General features: G+C 38.4%; 1 protein-coding gene across 2 annotated transcripts in view; it reads right to left on the minus strand.

Annotated features, from left to right (window-relative positions):
- The window catches only part of ONECUT1 (one cut homeobox 1), an 85,883-nt gene that overhangs the window by 12,993 nt on the left and 56,539 nt on the right, over positions 1-16,351 (minus strand). Inside the window, exon 2 of one of the 2 annotated variants that reach the window (XM_077472640.1) lies at positions 9,372-9,476. The exons of the other annotated variant lie outside the window; for it this stretch is intronic. Within the exon in view, the coding sequence (XP_077328766.1) occupies positions 9,372-9,476 (105 nt within the window). The remainder of the gene's footprint in view (positions 1-9,371; positions 9,477-16,351) is intronic. 2 annotated transcript variants of the gene reach the window in all.

Consider the following 16,351-nt stretch of genomic DNA (forward strand, 5'->3'; position numbering starts at 1 on the left):
GCTGGAGCTACACGTGGTCCCCAACAAATGACTTGACGAGTACAGTGGGAAACACATCAGTTTTATCTTCTAGGCTGTGCTAATTTGGAATAAAAGAAAAGTTCATAGAGACCATAGTGTGCATTCTTCCTTTTGTTTTTACTAGCTAAGCGGAATTGTCCGAGCCTGCCCTGCCAATATTAGATCACCCCGTGTCAGCCAAAGTCTGTAGGTAACTTTTTTGACTCCATTTTTTTTTATTAATCTGACAATAATAATTGCTTCTATAGTGTCTAGATATTTACTAATCTGTATAAAGGGAAGGTAAGTAGAAATCCTGACTGCCCTATAAAAATAAATAATACAAGTGAAGACAACGTTGACTTTGAAGTACTAATTAAAGGGTAAAGATATATAAAGTTTCAGGTTGTCTCCAAAAATCTCCCAAAAATAATATTGAAAAAATATATATACAAGCAACAATCCAAAGTTGCCAAAATACCCAAAGGGCTTTATTCAAATCACCTTACCCATGTACCCTAAACCCATATAAAACCCTCAGAGTTTTTATCTTTGAGTGTTTTACCTTGTGTTTAGGCTATATGGGTACAGTCATTTATTTATTTATTACAGGTGCTTATATAGCGCCAACAATTTACACAGCCATTTACATATGTATTGTATGTCCACATCAGTCCTTGCCCTCATGGAGCTGACAAACTAAGGTCCCTAACTCACATTTATGCATATACATACTAGGGCTAATTTAGACATGAGCCTACCAGCATGTCTTTAGAATGTGGGAGGGAAACCGGAGTACCGGGAGGAAACCTATGTAGGCACGGGGAGAAAATGCAAGCTCCAGGCAGGTAATACTGTGGTTGGGATTCGCACCAATGACCCCAGTGGTGCTAGGCAGGAGTACTAACCACTTAGACACTGTGCTGCCCTATTAAATAAATCTTTTAGGGTTTTTTTTATAGGTATTGGTAAATTTAGACTGTTGCTTGTATATATATATATATATATATATATATATATATATATATATATATATACATATATATATATATATATATATATGTATGTGTGTGTGTGTGTGTGTGTGTGTGTGTGTGTGTGTTTGGTAGATTTTTGGAGGACACTTGAAGCTTCATCTATCATTACAATTTAATAATCAGACATGTGGGGCTTTTTTTTTTTTTTAGACTATAGTAGGAGGGGGTTAAATCTCTGATCTGGGCTCCAATACTTAAAATGTGCCTATCCTTATGTAATCACGTCAGCAAACAAGTACAGAAGGATCCATATTTTCACAGAGGCTTTCTTTGCCGCTACTGTTCTCAGCCCACTTCTCAAACCTTGTACTCCTTTTATATGTGTAGGGTCTCTTGAACTTTCTTTTCTATAATGGAGGCCACATCTATGGGTACAGCTGCTACAGTCTTTGTAATGATACCATTGTGTGTATAGATACTTTGTCATCTGTACTAACTGCAGAATGTTACTTCAAGATACATAGATTTATGTGGATTAATGTTCTCTACTGTCATATTTCCACACCATTTTACACCTTCAGATCCTAAGGATATAACTTTATTCATAAGAGGTCAGTGTCCTGTCTAAAGCCTCGTACACACAATGAGAAAACCGGACGGGAAATTTCGCAATTCGATGCCATCGCATGATAATCTGATCGTTAGTACGTGGCTTTCGTCTGAAATTTTCAGAAGGGACAAACATGAAAGAGTTTCTCGTATGATACCAGATAGTACGATTTTCGTAATACAATACAAATAGATTACAACACTTTCCGAATTTGTATTCTGTCCTAAGAGAATTGTATTAGTTTAGTAACCTATTTGCATTCGATATGGAGACTATCATGCAAAAAAAAAAAAAAAAAAAAAACGGAAAATCATTCGTACAATAATCTCATTGTGTGCATTAGGCTTAAATCTGCATGTATCAATTTCATTAAGGATATGAAGAATCACACTCTTTGTCTGACGCTAGTAATTAGAGGGTAATTACTAAGCCTGCACCTTAATTTACCATCCATGAATTAAAAGGAACTCTAATTGAAACATCTAAATGACCTCAATGAACATTTTTTTTTTACTTCATCAATATTTTTATTACATTTGGCATTCTTTCTGCTTATTCTATGACAAGTTGGCCTGTCCACCAATAGGCTGTGCTGTTGTGCTGTGCCTGAACTGCAAGGTTTATTGCAAGCGCTAAGGCTAATTCACGGTTCAAATTCTAAAAATGAACCTCTAATATTATATATCCATGTATCTATGTATGTATGAATGTATCTATCTATCTATCTATCTACCAGAATTAGAGCATTTAAATATAGCATTTTAGGAATTATTTACCACATCAAAAAAAGTAAAAATAAAGCACAGTAGATGAAAAAAAAAAGGGCTTGTCCACGCCACCATTTGAGGGCTGGTAAAACCCTGCAGTTGAGCTGCACTCAAGAGAGGTAAAGGAGGTGAAGAGAGAGAGACAGAGGAGCTGGGCCAGCACAGAAAGTAGAGAGGTATCTACTGTGCAAGGAGGGATCAGACTGTGCCAGGGAGTTGACTAGTCAAATGTTCAAATTCAAAGGCACACTGCAATTGAATAAAAGACAGTATTAATTGAAAAGAAAATCCTGCACATAAGCATTTAAAGCTAATTTTTGTGTGTGGTTGTATGGCGTGATGTGTATCCCATTACTTTCTGATGGCTGCTTTTGGTAAGAATCTTCCCTTCTTCCCTGCTGTGACCCCTTCAAAGCTGTCAGATACTGTCTTAAGTGGCTGTCTACTTGTGCTGTAGAGGTTAACAGCAGATGCTGCTATGGAGAAAAGGAGGAGAGTGAATGGTGCAACTTTTCTTAGCAGCAGCAGCTTTTGTCTAAGAATATGTTACCCCCACATTTCATATTTCTGATATGTGTCTGTTGTGTCGTGTGCTTGTGTTAAAAAGTATCCTGTTCTCTTTGGATTGCTTCCTTCATGTGAAATACATGGTGATCCTTCCAGTCTCCCTGCTTTCCTATAAAAACAACTGACCACACTAGGCATGAGAGCACATCCATCCTAGAATGGTCAGTTTTCTGGCTGTGCTTGGAGAACAGTCTGCCAGTCTTCCAGTGCCCATGACTTGTGCTGACTCCTGACAACCCCCCTATTCCTTACACAGCTGTTCACTGGGAAGATCAGTGTACTGCTGTTTCCCCACCCTTAGCTCTCTAAGCCTCCTTTTAAAGTTTATGTGATCAGGGTTCGGAAACAGCCCCGGTAAAAGTCCAGGACGACCTACTCTGGGCCTTGGATGAGAATGAAGCTTCACCCTTGGTACTTCTGGATCTGTCGGCAGCTTTTGATACCATCGACCATTCTATACTTGTGGATAGGCTAAAGATGATGGTGGGAATGGATGGTATAGCTCTGGCATGGGTAGCCTTGTTCCTGTGAAACAGGGTTCAGAGGGTAAAGTTGGGACACCATGTATTCGTCTGATAGCTCCCTGTCTTGCGGGGTCCCACAAGGATCTGCGTTATCTCCGATCCTTTTTAACATCTATATGAGGCCACTGCTGTACATCATTCGCCATCACAATCTCCCTTTCTATGTTTATGCTGACGACACCCAGATCTACTTCCAATTATCCAAGAAAGGGGAGGATCAGGTCATGCTGGCCTCCTGTCTGGACGAAATCCAATCCTGGATGGGTGCCAATTATCTAAAACTAAATGGCACAAAAACTGAATGTATCATCTTCAGTAACCAGGTGTATTCCAACCTGTTTCCATCCTGGCTGGAATCTTTCAAACCTTTTCTGATTCTGGCCAGTCAGGTCAGGGACCTGGGCATCATCTTTGACTCCAGGTTAAATCTGCGCTCTCAGGTAAATCAGGTGGAGAGTTCATGCCACTTCTACCTGAGACTCATGAGGTCAACTTTTCACTATATCACAGACTCTGACAAGATAGCCATGGTCAATTCCATTATCAGCAGTCAACTGGACTACTGTAATGCCCTGTATCTGGGTCTGCCTGCTTGTACCATCTACAAGCTCCAGTTGGTCATCGTGACCACATGACTCCATCCCTTAGAGCCCTACATTGGCTGCCCGTGAAAGAACGGCTTCTGTTCAAAACCGGATGTCTTGTCCATAAGGCATTGCTTGGACGTGGCCCAGAGTATCTGAAGGAAAATTCATCAAGTATGTGCCAACCCGATCCTTGAGATCGGCGAACTTGGCCATACTGAAGATTCCAAAATTCAAAAAGAAAGCGTGCGGAGGGAGAACAAGTGAAGTACAAGGAGCTGAATTTTGGAACTCCTTGCTTCTGAAGCTCAGACTTAAGAATGACTTTTTGAAATTCCGAAAGAAATTGAAAACCATACTTTTTGTACAAGCTTTTGGAGTCACCTAATGTTAATTGAGGTGTGATGGACTGACTTCCTGGCTTTTATTTTGTATGTTGCCATGCTGGTACGTTGATTCTCTTAAGGTCTTTTAATGTCAAACTCTTTTGTTTTGCGCATTGAGGCCTTCGGGTAAGACTGCGTAGGTTAAGAATTTTTATAAGTAAATAATAAATAACTTATTGAAAAAAAAAAAAAAAGAAAAAAGGGTATTTATAATATATATATATATATATATATATACATATATATATATATATATATATATATATACATATATATATATATATATATATATATATATATATATATATATATACATATATATATATATATATACGCAAATGCATTGTCTTTCATTTCTATTTTAAACTGAATGGTTTGTTTTACAAGGTGAGGGTTTACCAATACTCCAATACTTTATCCCTCACAATGCTCATAATTTTGAAGCACCGAGGCATGAGGTATGATATAAATGTAACAGGTATATACTCTTATCATTAAATGAAATACAAATGAACTCTATACTTAATGCAATTGAGTTGTGGTGTCTAAGCTGAATGAAAACCTTTGGTGTGTTTTTACACCCCCACAGCTGCTTTCGCCGTGCCTGCTTGTGTACTTTACCCTCATTGGGATCACCAAAACACAGAATGCAAGTAATATGAAGGAAAGTAGTAGATGGGACCGAAGTGTGTCTTGGGACGCTGGGGTGGCTATTGGGTTTTGCAGGGCCGTCTTTAATATTGACTGGACCCGGGGCAAAAATGTTCTTGGGGGCCCCCTTCGCCCATGCAATTTCGCTCTCTACCTTCTCTGAGACATACAATAAATTGCAGCTAGACTTAAAATCTGTTTACTATATCAGATCAGGCAGCGATTGGTTGCCAGAGGTTACAGCATATCATTACTGCTTACTGACTGGTTGCTAGAGGTTACAGCACACATTAAGGCTGACTGATTAGTTGCTAAATGTTACAGCACATGATTTCTGCTTTTTGATTGGTTGCTAGAGATTACTGTACAGTAATATTGCTCACTGGTTGCTATAGGTTACAGCACATCTTATCCTCACTGCAGGGAGGAATGATATACATATGAATGCCTCCTTTATTTACATATCATTGCCGCTGGCCTCAGATATTTACATATGAATATCGCTGCTATTTACATATGAATGATGGTTATTTACATGTAACCACAGGGTCTGCAGATGAGTCAGCTTTACACAACAATAGGGCAGAGCTGGGCAGCATTAGTAGCAGCACTTCACACTGAGATATCGTGATACAGCACAGGTCCAAAACTTCAAGGGACAAGGGAATTTAAACTGAAAATGTTGGCAAGTATGAAGCAGCTGCTTTGGACCCCACAACAATGACAGGGCCCAGGGCAGCTGCCCCTTTTGCCCTGCCTTAAAGATGGCCCTGGGGTTTTGGAGATCTCAAGGTGCAATGACGATCTCAGGATTTTTGCTGGAAGGATTTTTGCTTTGGAAGGCAAGCTTCCCCCACTGGTTTCCTTTAAAAGGAACATGAGTGTCCAGTATATTCAACAAACCCACTTGAGGTATTATAGTTGCCTGAGCATACTATTTTATGTACATTTTTATTGCTAATTGCTTCCTATTTTCATATAGGTATTTTACAAACAGATCTGAAGATTCTTCCACTTGTGGTTGGTTGTTTGTATGTTAGGTTTTGCAGTCAGTATCCCTGCTGAACAGCTGCTTAGCAGAAATTAGTTCCAGGATAAGCCCCACCGGAGCTGATTTATTAAAACCTTCTTAAAACAAAATGAAATTCTAAATAACCCTAAGCCAACCCAGCATGGTCCACTTCTGGCCACTGCGGTTTCCTCCCACAGTCCAAAGTCATATGCTGGCAGGTAAATTGACATCAGTCCAAATAGGTTCTACTATGTGTATCAATATAAAATAGGGACCTTAGATAAAGTCCTGCATAAACTGTTGGCGCTTTATAAATACTTATAATTAATAGACATATAATGGACAAATTTGACTGACATAATTAAATGCTATAGAAAAAAATTAAGATTTTAGTACATTAATGCACATTTATACATTATGTGGACCACATTCACGTGTACAGTATACTACCTATGAAGGCCATTGAGCCTAATATGTACAAAGATTATAGGCTTGCAATCACATTACAGTTTTTGCAAAGCCTATTATAAAAAAAACCTCAGTGTAATAATGTGTTACTGTAAAATATAAAAATGAAAAATTCAAAGCAGGTCAAGGTTCATCATATATAAGAAATCTAAGTTTAGATGATCCTTTCTTCTTCCTTAAAATCTCCCAGTGTCACACAATTATACATTTTTATACTTTTATGCTGACTAAAGTAAGATTGGGCTAGGTGTAGTGACATAAATAAAAGAAGTTTGATTATTAAAATTCTGATCAGAATCAGGAGAATCAGACTAACCTTTTTATGTTTTTAGTGTATGAAAAAATGCTATCTCTTTTTTTTCTTTTTTTCATCTGTCCTCCATTTTTTTTCTTAAATTTGGATGTTTACCAATAGAATTCAAGGTAATTCCACATATGTATACCTCTTCAATGTGTGTGCAGGACCTGGCTTAACTTCAAACTAGATACTCACTATCTAACATAGCTATATTTATGTTTTATGTCAGTATTGTCCACTGTGCACATAATTATATACATAGCTGACAATATCTATTACCAAATGTTGATACATATCATTGCTACCCTGGGAGAAATATACACATCTTAATTATGTTTATAATAATTACATTTGATGATATAATAATTCCTTTTGGTTTTGTGAATAAATGTTTTTTATTTTCTGTAAAAGTTGCCATATATTTTTCCCATATATTTTCCACTTAGGATGGCCATACACTGTGCGAAATTCTGTCCTGCAACCATGAGTTGCATGAAAGAAGTTTTCATGATTCCCCATCAATACAGGGGGGCGGGCGGGGGAAGCCCTCCCTGCCAGGAGAAGACAGTGATTATTGCTAGCGGTAGGCTGGTTGTACCCAAGTTGATTGATCGATCAACTTGGTTACATTCAGCCTGCCCGTTAATGGTATGAATCTCAGCTGGTTTCTGCTGAACCGGCCGAGATTATAACCCGCGTATGGCTGGCCTTAGGGTTAGCCTTCAACTGTCTAGATCAGCTATTCTCAACCTTTTTAACACTGAGGAACCCTTAAAGTATAAGAATTTTTTTTTTTTAGTTTTGGATGGAGTGTAGAGGGATTAGAACAACTTCCAGGTTTCTATTGCTGTCTGTGCCCTTGTTAGGGAGATTCACCCTCTCTACTTATCTGTTTATCATTAGAAGTCAAAGTAAAAGAATATCCCACATTTTAGATTGTCCCCAGAACAGTAATAGAGAGGACATTTTCCAATTGGGACAACCAGAGATTTCCTTCCGCTTCCTGTCCCACTATGGGAAAGGAAGCAAAGGGAAATCTCTGCAATGGGACACAGATGGCAAAAATAACTCACGGTATAGTAGCATGAAGATTTGTGGGAATAATGCTTCTTACATTTGTGATCATCTCATCCCCCCACAGATATCTACAGATATCTAAAAAGATAATTGGTGCCAGTGGTTACTTATATGAAATTGCGTATTGCTCATGGAACCCCTACCAACCTCTGTATGAACCCTAGGGTTCCCAGGAACCCTGGTTGAGAAGACTGTCCTAGGTCAACAAATATCTATTCAGATAATTCTAGTCACAAATCCCCCATAGGACCACACACCATCGATGTGAACCACTGACAACAAGAACTTACAAACTGGCTTCAGCTGGCTCTCAGACCCATCAGAATACATTCCTCTAACACATTCTACCTGTATAGGGCTTAATTGTAGAGGCAGAGGTAAAGTGCTTTTACAATTAAGCTGCCATGTCCTGGGGAAACATGGTGGAGGAGTGTATCTTCATGGGTTAGAGAGCCAGTTGTAGTCAGTTTGTGAATTTTTACCTGCAGTGATTCACATCGATGGTGTGCGGTCCTACGGGGCATCTGTGGTAACATGGTTGAGCTAAACAGGCTCTTATTAAGAGACCAGCACCCAGCAGCAGTGTCTGAACTGGCCAGGGATATATTCAAGAGTATTCTTTTGTCTTGGTTAAGATAATGCTAATGTCACTCTTGCTGTTGTCCAAAGCACAATCTGGAATTTTGGATGCATGTATCATCACTATGGAGGACCAGTTCTGTTATGCCCTGTACACCCGGTCAGAATTTCCGACGGAAAATGTGCGATCGAATCACGTTGTCAGAAAATACGATCGTATGTGGGCTCCATCAGACTTTTTCCGTTGGAATTTCCGACACACAAAGTTTGAGAGCAGGATCTAAAATTTTCCGACCACAAAATCTGATTGTTTAAATTCCGATCGTGTGTAGACAATTCCGACGGACAAAGTGCCACGCATGCTCAGAATAAATTACGAGACCACACCTATTGCCTACTGGACCATTTATAGTCCCAACATACGTGTTGTATGTCACCTCATTAACTTTGTCCGACCGTGTGTATCCAAGACAAGTTTGGCACAAAATCCGTCTGAAAAAATCCAATGGATTTTGTTGTTGGAATGTCGTGTGTACAGGGCATAACTGGTCAAGCTGAATTGGGTCAGTAAGTCTCAGCTAAACACATGTGAACATTAGTATGGTAAGAAATGTATAAACGTTCTGTTTTTTTCAATGAGGATCAAATATATATATATGCATTGATATAGAGAATACGTGGTTCATATAGATCTTGGCAACAAGCACAATAAAGCTTTGGATGGAAACAATTATCTTCTGAAAGTGTAAAGACCCGAGGGACTGTTATTATATAACATAATATTATTAAGTTCCTATCCTTTGTGGAGAAAGAAAAGTAAATCAAAAGAAAGACAGGTTTTCTCCTAAAGAAATGTAGCATGTATACTCACACAAGTGATTAGACTGGGTGCTTTGTGATGGATAGCCGATCTTAACCAGGGAGTCTGCAGGCAACTGTCCAGAGTGCTGAAATACCGGATCGGCTGGTACCAAAGCTAGTTTAGTAAAGACATTAGATAATTTCAATGATAGTAGACTCCACCTCATTACAACAAATCAGTTCATTTCAATTTAGTCATCAACAAAAGAATTATTACAAACAATATCCATACATCTAGAAAGGTGCAGTGATAACAAACTAAAAAAATAAAGACATGCATTTATATTTAGTGGAAGGTGATGAGAGGAAGAGAATGGTGATAAGAAGAAATGCCTAAGTAGAAATATAGATGACGGCAGAGGTGTGACATCATTGCACTTGGAAACACACAATGCAGCGCTGAATAGGCCTATTTATTAAAGCTAAAGCAAATAACATGAATTGTCGCCTATAGAGACCAGCTCAATTCCAGCTGTCATTTTCTAGGATAGGTTGGAAAATTTAAATATATGTCTAGTTGATATAAATGACAGCCATATTCTTCTATGCGTCAGGATTTATAAATCAGCGTTAAAGGGTCAGACTGCTCAGAATTGATATTTCAGTTTGGGATAGATGCCAGTGGGTTAAATCATCATGTAGCTTCACATTTATCTCTTACATACTACCTGGCAGAGCGATCTAGACAGCAGAAATCACAGCAAAACCTACCGGTATAGCAAATGCTAAAGAGACTTCACTCTCCCTGTGGAGTTATTCATTGTTGTTACATTAAGAAGACTGAAGCTTCTTTCGCTATAACAGGAGGAGTGAGACTCTAAGGTTAGGGGTGGGGGACAGAACTGTGTTTTTTTTTAGCAGAGAGATCTCAGCAGTGGAATCCCTTTAGGATATTGTAAGGCAGTGGGATGATTCAATTCACTAGCTTCCAGTCACAAGCAATCTATCAATATTAGCAGCACTGCCCTTAAAGCAGCATTAAACCCAAAGCCAAAAATGTATTATATTGAAGCTTATCAATCATTAGATGTGTTGGCTGCATCAGTTTTCTTTTCTTTAGTTTCCTCCCTTTGTTTTTACATTATGATCTGGCCAGTAACACACTTCCTGTATTAATGAGACACAACTCTGAATGAATGAGCACAGGAGGCACAGCGGACAGCAGCATTGTTAGTCTGGGGGGAGTGTAGTGGTAAATGTATTAACCACTTCAGCCCCGGAAGAATTTACCCCCTTCCTGACCAGAGCACTTTTTGCGATTTGGCACTGCGTCGCTTTAACTGACATTTGCGCGGTCGTGCGACATGGTTTTCCAAACAAAATTGACGTCATTTTTTTCCCACAAATAGAGCTTTCTTTTGGTGGTATTTGATCACCCCTGCGGTTTTTATTTTTTGAGCTATAAACAAAAAAAGAGAGCGTCAATTTTGAAAAAAATGCATTATTTTTTACATTTTGCTATAATAAATATCCCCCAAAAATATATAAAAAAACATTTTTCCCTCAGTTTAGGCTGATACGTATTCTTCTACATATTTTTGGTAAAAACAAATTGCAATATGCGATTATTGATTGGCTTGCTCAAAAGTTATAGCATTTACAAAATAGGATTAGTTTTATGGCATTTTTATTTATTTTATTAATGATTTTTTTTTTTACTAGTAATGTCAGCGATCAGCGATTTTTATCATGACTGGGACATTATGGCGGACACATCGGACATTTTTGACACATTTTTGGGACCATTGCCATTTATTCAGCAATCAGTGCTATACAAATGCACAGATTCCTGTGTAAATGACACTGGCAGTGAAGGGGTTAACCACTAGGGGGCAGTGTAAGGGTTAAGTGTGCCCTGGCGAGTGTTTCTAACTGTGGGGGGGGGTGGGTATGTGTGGCACGTCACTGATCTCTGCTCCCGATCACAGGGAGCAGAGATCAGTGACACTGTCACTAGGCAGAACGGGGAGATGTTTGTTTATATTAGCATCTCCCCATTCTTCCTCTCCTTGAGGTAATTGCGGGTATCCCCATGGCGATCGAGTCCACGGGACCCATTACCTGACTCATGGAGCTTGCTACGGGCGCGCACGCCCTCTGGCCGCCTCTTAAAGGGCCACGTACAGGTACGTTAGTTTGCCTGTACGAGCCCTTCTGCCAATGTATATTGGTGCAAGGCGGTCGTCAAGCGGTTAACAGACTTAAAATGTTACTAAACCTAGGACCCCACATTCACTATATCTGGTCTCCCACAGTACACAGAACATGGAAATGCAATAATTTTAGTAAATATAAACTGCTAAATACCTTTTCTTATCAGCAGTATATAGCAGTCTTGTGACTTATATCAGTGCTTGGTTAAAGCTCGCAGGAGGAGTTCTCATACTGCACTGACTGTCCTATCAGGATGCAGGACCCCTGACCCTCTGTCTGGACAGTGCTGATTGGCCCTGTCACATGCACTTTCCCCCAACAAAAAAAACTCTCTAGCATTACACACCAAACTGAACATGTGCTGCCTGACTCCAGTAACTCTGTCTTATCCAGACATGTTTTGGGGACAATGCAAGAAGGGGAGGATCGGAGAAGACAGGATCAAACAACCTTTTTTTTACAGAATGCAGAGGATTAACCCCTTAGGTTCCACAGTGAATATAACAAGCATGCTTTACTGCATTATACAGACTTATCTTACTGTAAAAAAACAATATAAAATTGATACTTAAATAAAGTCCATTTTGTATATTGTAGCAGCGCTTATCACTTTTCTCTAAGTGGATAAGCGCTGCTACAATATACAAAATGGACTTTATTTAAGTATCAATTTTATATTGTTTTTTTACAGGTGAACTGTATTTTAAAGCAGCTGCTTGATTTAGATATTGATTTTAATCATTTTAAAGTAAACTGTTTATCCATATAAATTGATCCATAGGCGCTGAGTTGTGTTCAATAGGGCGCAATTTTTTGGGCATATTTTGGAGACTGATCTTACTGTTGTGGGTTTAGTAACACTTTAAATACACTAATAAATGGAAGCCAGACTCCAGCTTACACTTTAAAGGCAGCAAAAGCAAACAGTTCTTTTTTCCTTTTGGGATAAAGGTTTTGCATGAATGAATAAGGTCTGATTCCCACTTTTTTAGCACTTTTTGCATTTTGCATTTTTGCACTACAGTCCATTTACCATGGTTTCCTATGGAACACAATCTGTAGTGCAAATACGCAAAATGCAAAAAGCACATAAAATGCATAGATGTGAATCAGGCCTTAAAGCTGATCATTCTATTCACCACTGCCAGTGTTAAGTGGTTTGTCTCACCCAAAATGCAATGTAAACTGATACATTCTGCTAGAAAGAGATTCTGCTTGTGTTTTTGAAAAACAATAGACTTGCTGACTGAATCATTAGATGAACATAGAAGAAAGAAAGCCCAAAAAAAAGGGAAAACGAATACAGCCATCACATCTACTGTAAGAATTGTTAAGCAGCAATATAATAAATGTTTGCTTTTGGGTTTAATACTGCTTTAAGTGGGCTTTATTTATGAAGAATAAACAGTGGTGTTACCTACAGCAATCACGTATTTCCCTTTTCTAACCTTTTATAGAACCAGAAATCTGAAAACCTAAAATCTGATAGCCTGTCACGGGAAACATCACTTTCCTTTGTGCCTTTTGGTTTGGCTCCACCGTAAGTCCAGGCAAGGCTGTAATGCTTATGGGGTCACTGAGATGGAATGAGTGATAAATGATATCTGGCATAAATGCTAATATAACCTAGAAAACGCCGTGCATGCTAATGAAGAACACAGCTCTGAATTATTGTGGGCAGTAAATTATCTTTGTTATACAAATGGTAATTTCAATTTAGTTATGTAATGATTTATAAGCCGAGTCTCAATAAGCACATACACATTACAAAAATGCGCTGCACAAGCTGGCTGCAGTAAATCATTCTACAAGTGTGAACATCAACTATTGGGATGAAATGACCGATTCTATTTTAGCACGGGGGTAATTCAAATTCACTCGATAGCTATATTCAAAGTGGCAGCCGTGGTCAAAGAGAACATTTCAGACATGTCCCTTCATTGATTAATTGCTCTAATAGTGCAAAAAACTCACTTGGCAATAACTACCGCAATACCTTTCATACACTATATTAGGCTCTCTGAATACAAATTGCACTTCTGGCTCTCTACTCCTGGAAGGATTATAATATCCAACATGAGATGTCAGTCCAAGAGCTAGAGGTTGTTTGGTGTTACTTTTTATTTTGGGACCTACATCAAAAAATAAAATGGGAATCTAGTTGGTTTGCCACAAGCATATCATCCCACTATATATAAAGTAGCTAATATGTGGATTCAATATATGTATTCCATATATTGTAATACACAGTTAGTAAAGTTATTAACAACCTACCTAAGGCCTCATGCACACGGCATATAAAACAACGCTTTTAAAGGCATGCAGCATTTTTTTAATGATACAACAAAAAAAAAAAAACAGACGAGAAGGCGCATGCACCTAGTGCATTACCGAAAGCATTTATTTATTAGTAAAAATTGCTAAAGATTAATACTCACTAAGTAACAACTGATGTAAGCCAATGAACCACAAGCCACAAGATGCGATGTGCACATACTCTAATTACATCATAGGGGTGTATAGCTGGCGTGTTTCGGGGGGCGCATCCCCTTTCTCAGAGCTAGGCTACTTGAGACACGCATTTAAAAAGGGGTCATTACTAGAATGCCCCACCTCAAAATAGGGGGGAGGGGGAAAGAAAGGGGAAATATTTCAATATTTCAATATTTATGAAATTCTTCTAAAATTCATAAAGTATAAAAAGCAGAAAAACACAAAAAGTCGGTGGATGCTTTATTACATACTAATTGAAAAGAAAAGATACAGTACACTGTGATGGACGATGGATGGTGACTCACCCTAAAAGGAATAAGTAAGAAAGAGTAAGAATAATCTGACTGTATATTTTCTTTTCAATTAAAATAGGGGGAGGGGGGTAAAAAGGGGGTGAGGGAAATATTCAAATATTTATAAAATTCTTATAAAATTCATAAAGTATAAAAAGCACAAAAACACAAAGAGTCGGTGGATGCTTCATTACATACTAATTGAAAAGAAAATATACAGAGTATTCTTACATTGTGATGGAGAATGGATGGTGACTCACCCTAAAAAGAATAAGTAAAAAAGAGTAAGAATAATCTGACTGTATATTTTCTTTTGAATTAGTATGCAATGAAGCATCCACCAACTCTTTGTGTTTTTGTGCTTTTTATACTTCATTAATTTTGTAAGAATTTTATAAATATTTCCCCTTTTTTCTCCCCTTCCCCTATTATGGGGTGTGGCTTCATAGTTATGACCCCTTTTTTAAGGCGTTTGTTCAGTAGTGTCTATAGTAACCTAGCTCTGAGGAAGGGGGAGCGCCCCCGAAATGCATCAGCTATATACCCCTTAGATGTAATTGCTACTTTCTGACTATTCATTTTTAGCAATTTTTACTATTATATAAATGCTTTTTTGTAATGTACTAGGTGCGTGCGCCTTCTTGTCTATTTGTTTTTGTAGTATCACTTTGGATTACCCCATCTGAAGAGGGCTGCATCCGCCTAGCATTTGGGATTGCTGTTGTTCATCTTGCATCTAACCACAGAGGACCTCATAACACTGGTTGCTGCTTTTGAGCATTTTTTTTATGCCTTTAACTCAGTGTTATCCTTATGTGGCCATGCACATTTGGCATTTAGATCTGTATTTTAACAGATTAAACCTTTAGGCTTCATTCACATGGGCGTAAAAATTTATTTTGTGTGTTTTTTTCTAGCACAAAATTTGTGTAATGATCAGTAAATACTTGGTGAAAGTGTCCAGGTTTTTTCTTTATCCAGTATTTGAATTTGGCATATGTGCATACGCATATCCTCAAATGCTAATTTTTGGATTTTGTGTTACGCAGTTCACTGCAGATGCATTCAGATCACTAAATAAAAAATAACTGTAAATGCTTTTTTTTAATGAGGCCTTAGGCCCTTTCACATGGGCACCATCAGTTTAGCCACGTTAAAAACGTATCGGTTCTTATGCGTTGCTTCATCCGTCTTCTGCTCCGTTAATCTCCGTTTTCATGCGTTAATGTACACATTTACATCCGTTAATGTACACGTTTACATCTGTTTTTGTATCCGTTTTGATCTGTTTACAGCAGTTTCTGTGCCTTTAATGAAATTACCCAGAAAGCATTGCCTGGGTCATAGGTTGAGTTCACAGATCAAAAAAAAATTTTTCTTCAAAACGGATCTTAATTGATTGGACGTTGACGGACATTGTCCGTTAACGTCAGTTAATATCCATTTTCACGTAGCTGGACGTAAGCCTTTTAAGTTAAAAAAAAGGATGAAAACGGAAGCGGAGGTTAACGGATGGTAACGGATTGTCATCCGTTTGCCCATAGGAATGCATTGTCATCTGTTGACGGATGGAAGAAAAACCGATAGACGGTCCATCTGTGTGAAAGGGGCCTTAGGCAAGCCATATATAATTGAAATTTCTCTCCTCCTCCCATCAACACAGTCATTGTTGATTGGGGAATGTCTCCTGCAGCATTATGGTGTGCTGCCAGCAGGGGGCACAAGGAGCCTTCCTGGCTGTCAGAGCAAGCAGTAATCTCATGTAAAAAATTCAACAGGCTTGTTGTAACCAAGTCCACTTGGGTACTATCAGCCTGCCCATACATGGATCGAATCTCGGTCTTTCCCTGCTAAACTATCTGAATTTCTATCTATGTATGGCTGGCTTAACAAGGATTTAAAAAAATGCTCCAAAGCTGTGTTTGAAGAGGAGCTTATGATTGTAATTTGCCCAGATACTCACACCTAAATATGCATAATGTGCACATATGCACATAAATATATTATAGTAGCTAGAATAAATTAAGGTAATATTCTAGCCAAAAGAATG

The sequence above is a fragment of the Lithobates pipiens genome, unplaced genomic scaffold (assembly GCF_037356315.1).
Source record: "Lithobates pipiens isolate NorthernLeopardFrog02 unplaced genomic scaffold, aLitPip1_a1.2 Scaffold_8, whole genome shotgun sequence".
Classification (NCBI taxonomy): domain Eukaryota; kingdom Metazoa; phylum Chordata; class Amphibia; order Anura; family Ranidae; genus Lithobates; species Lithobates pipiens.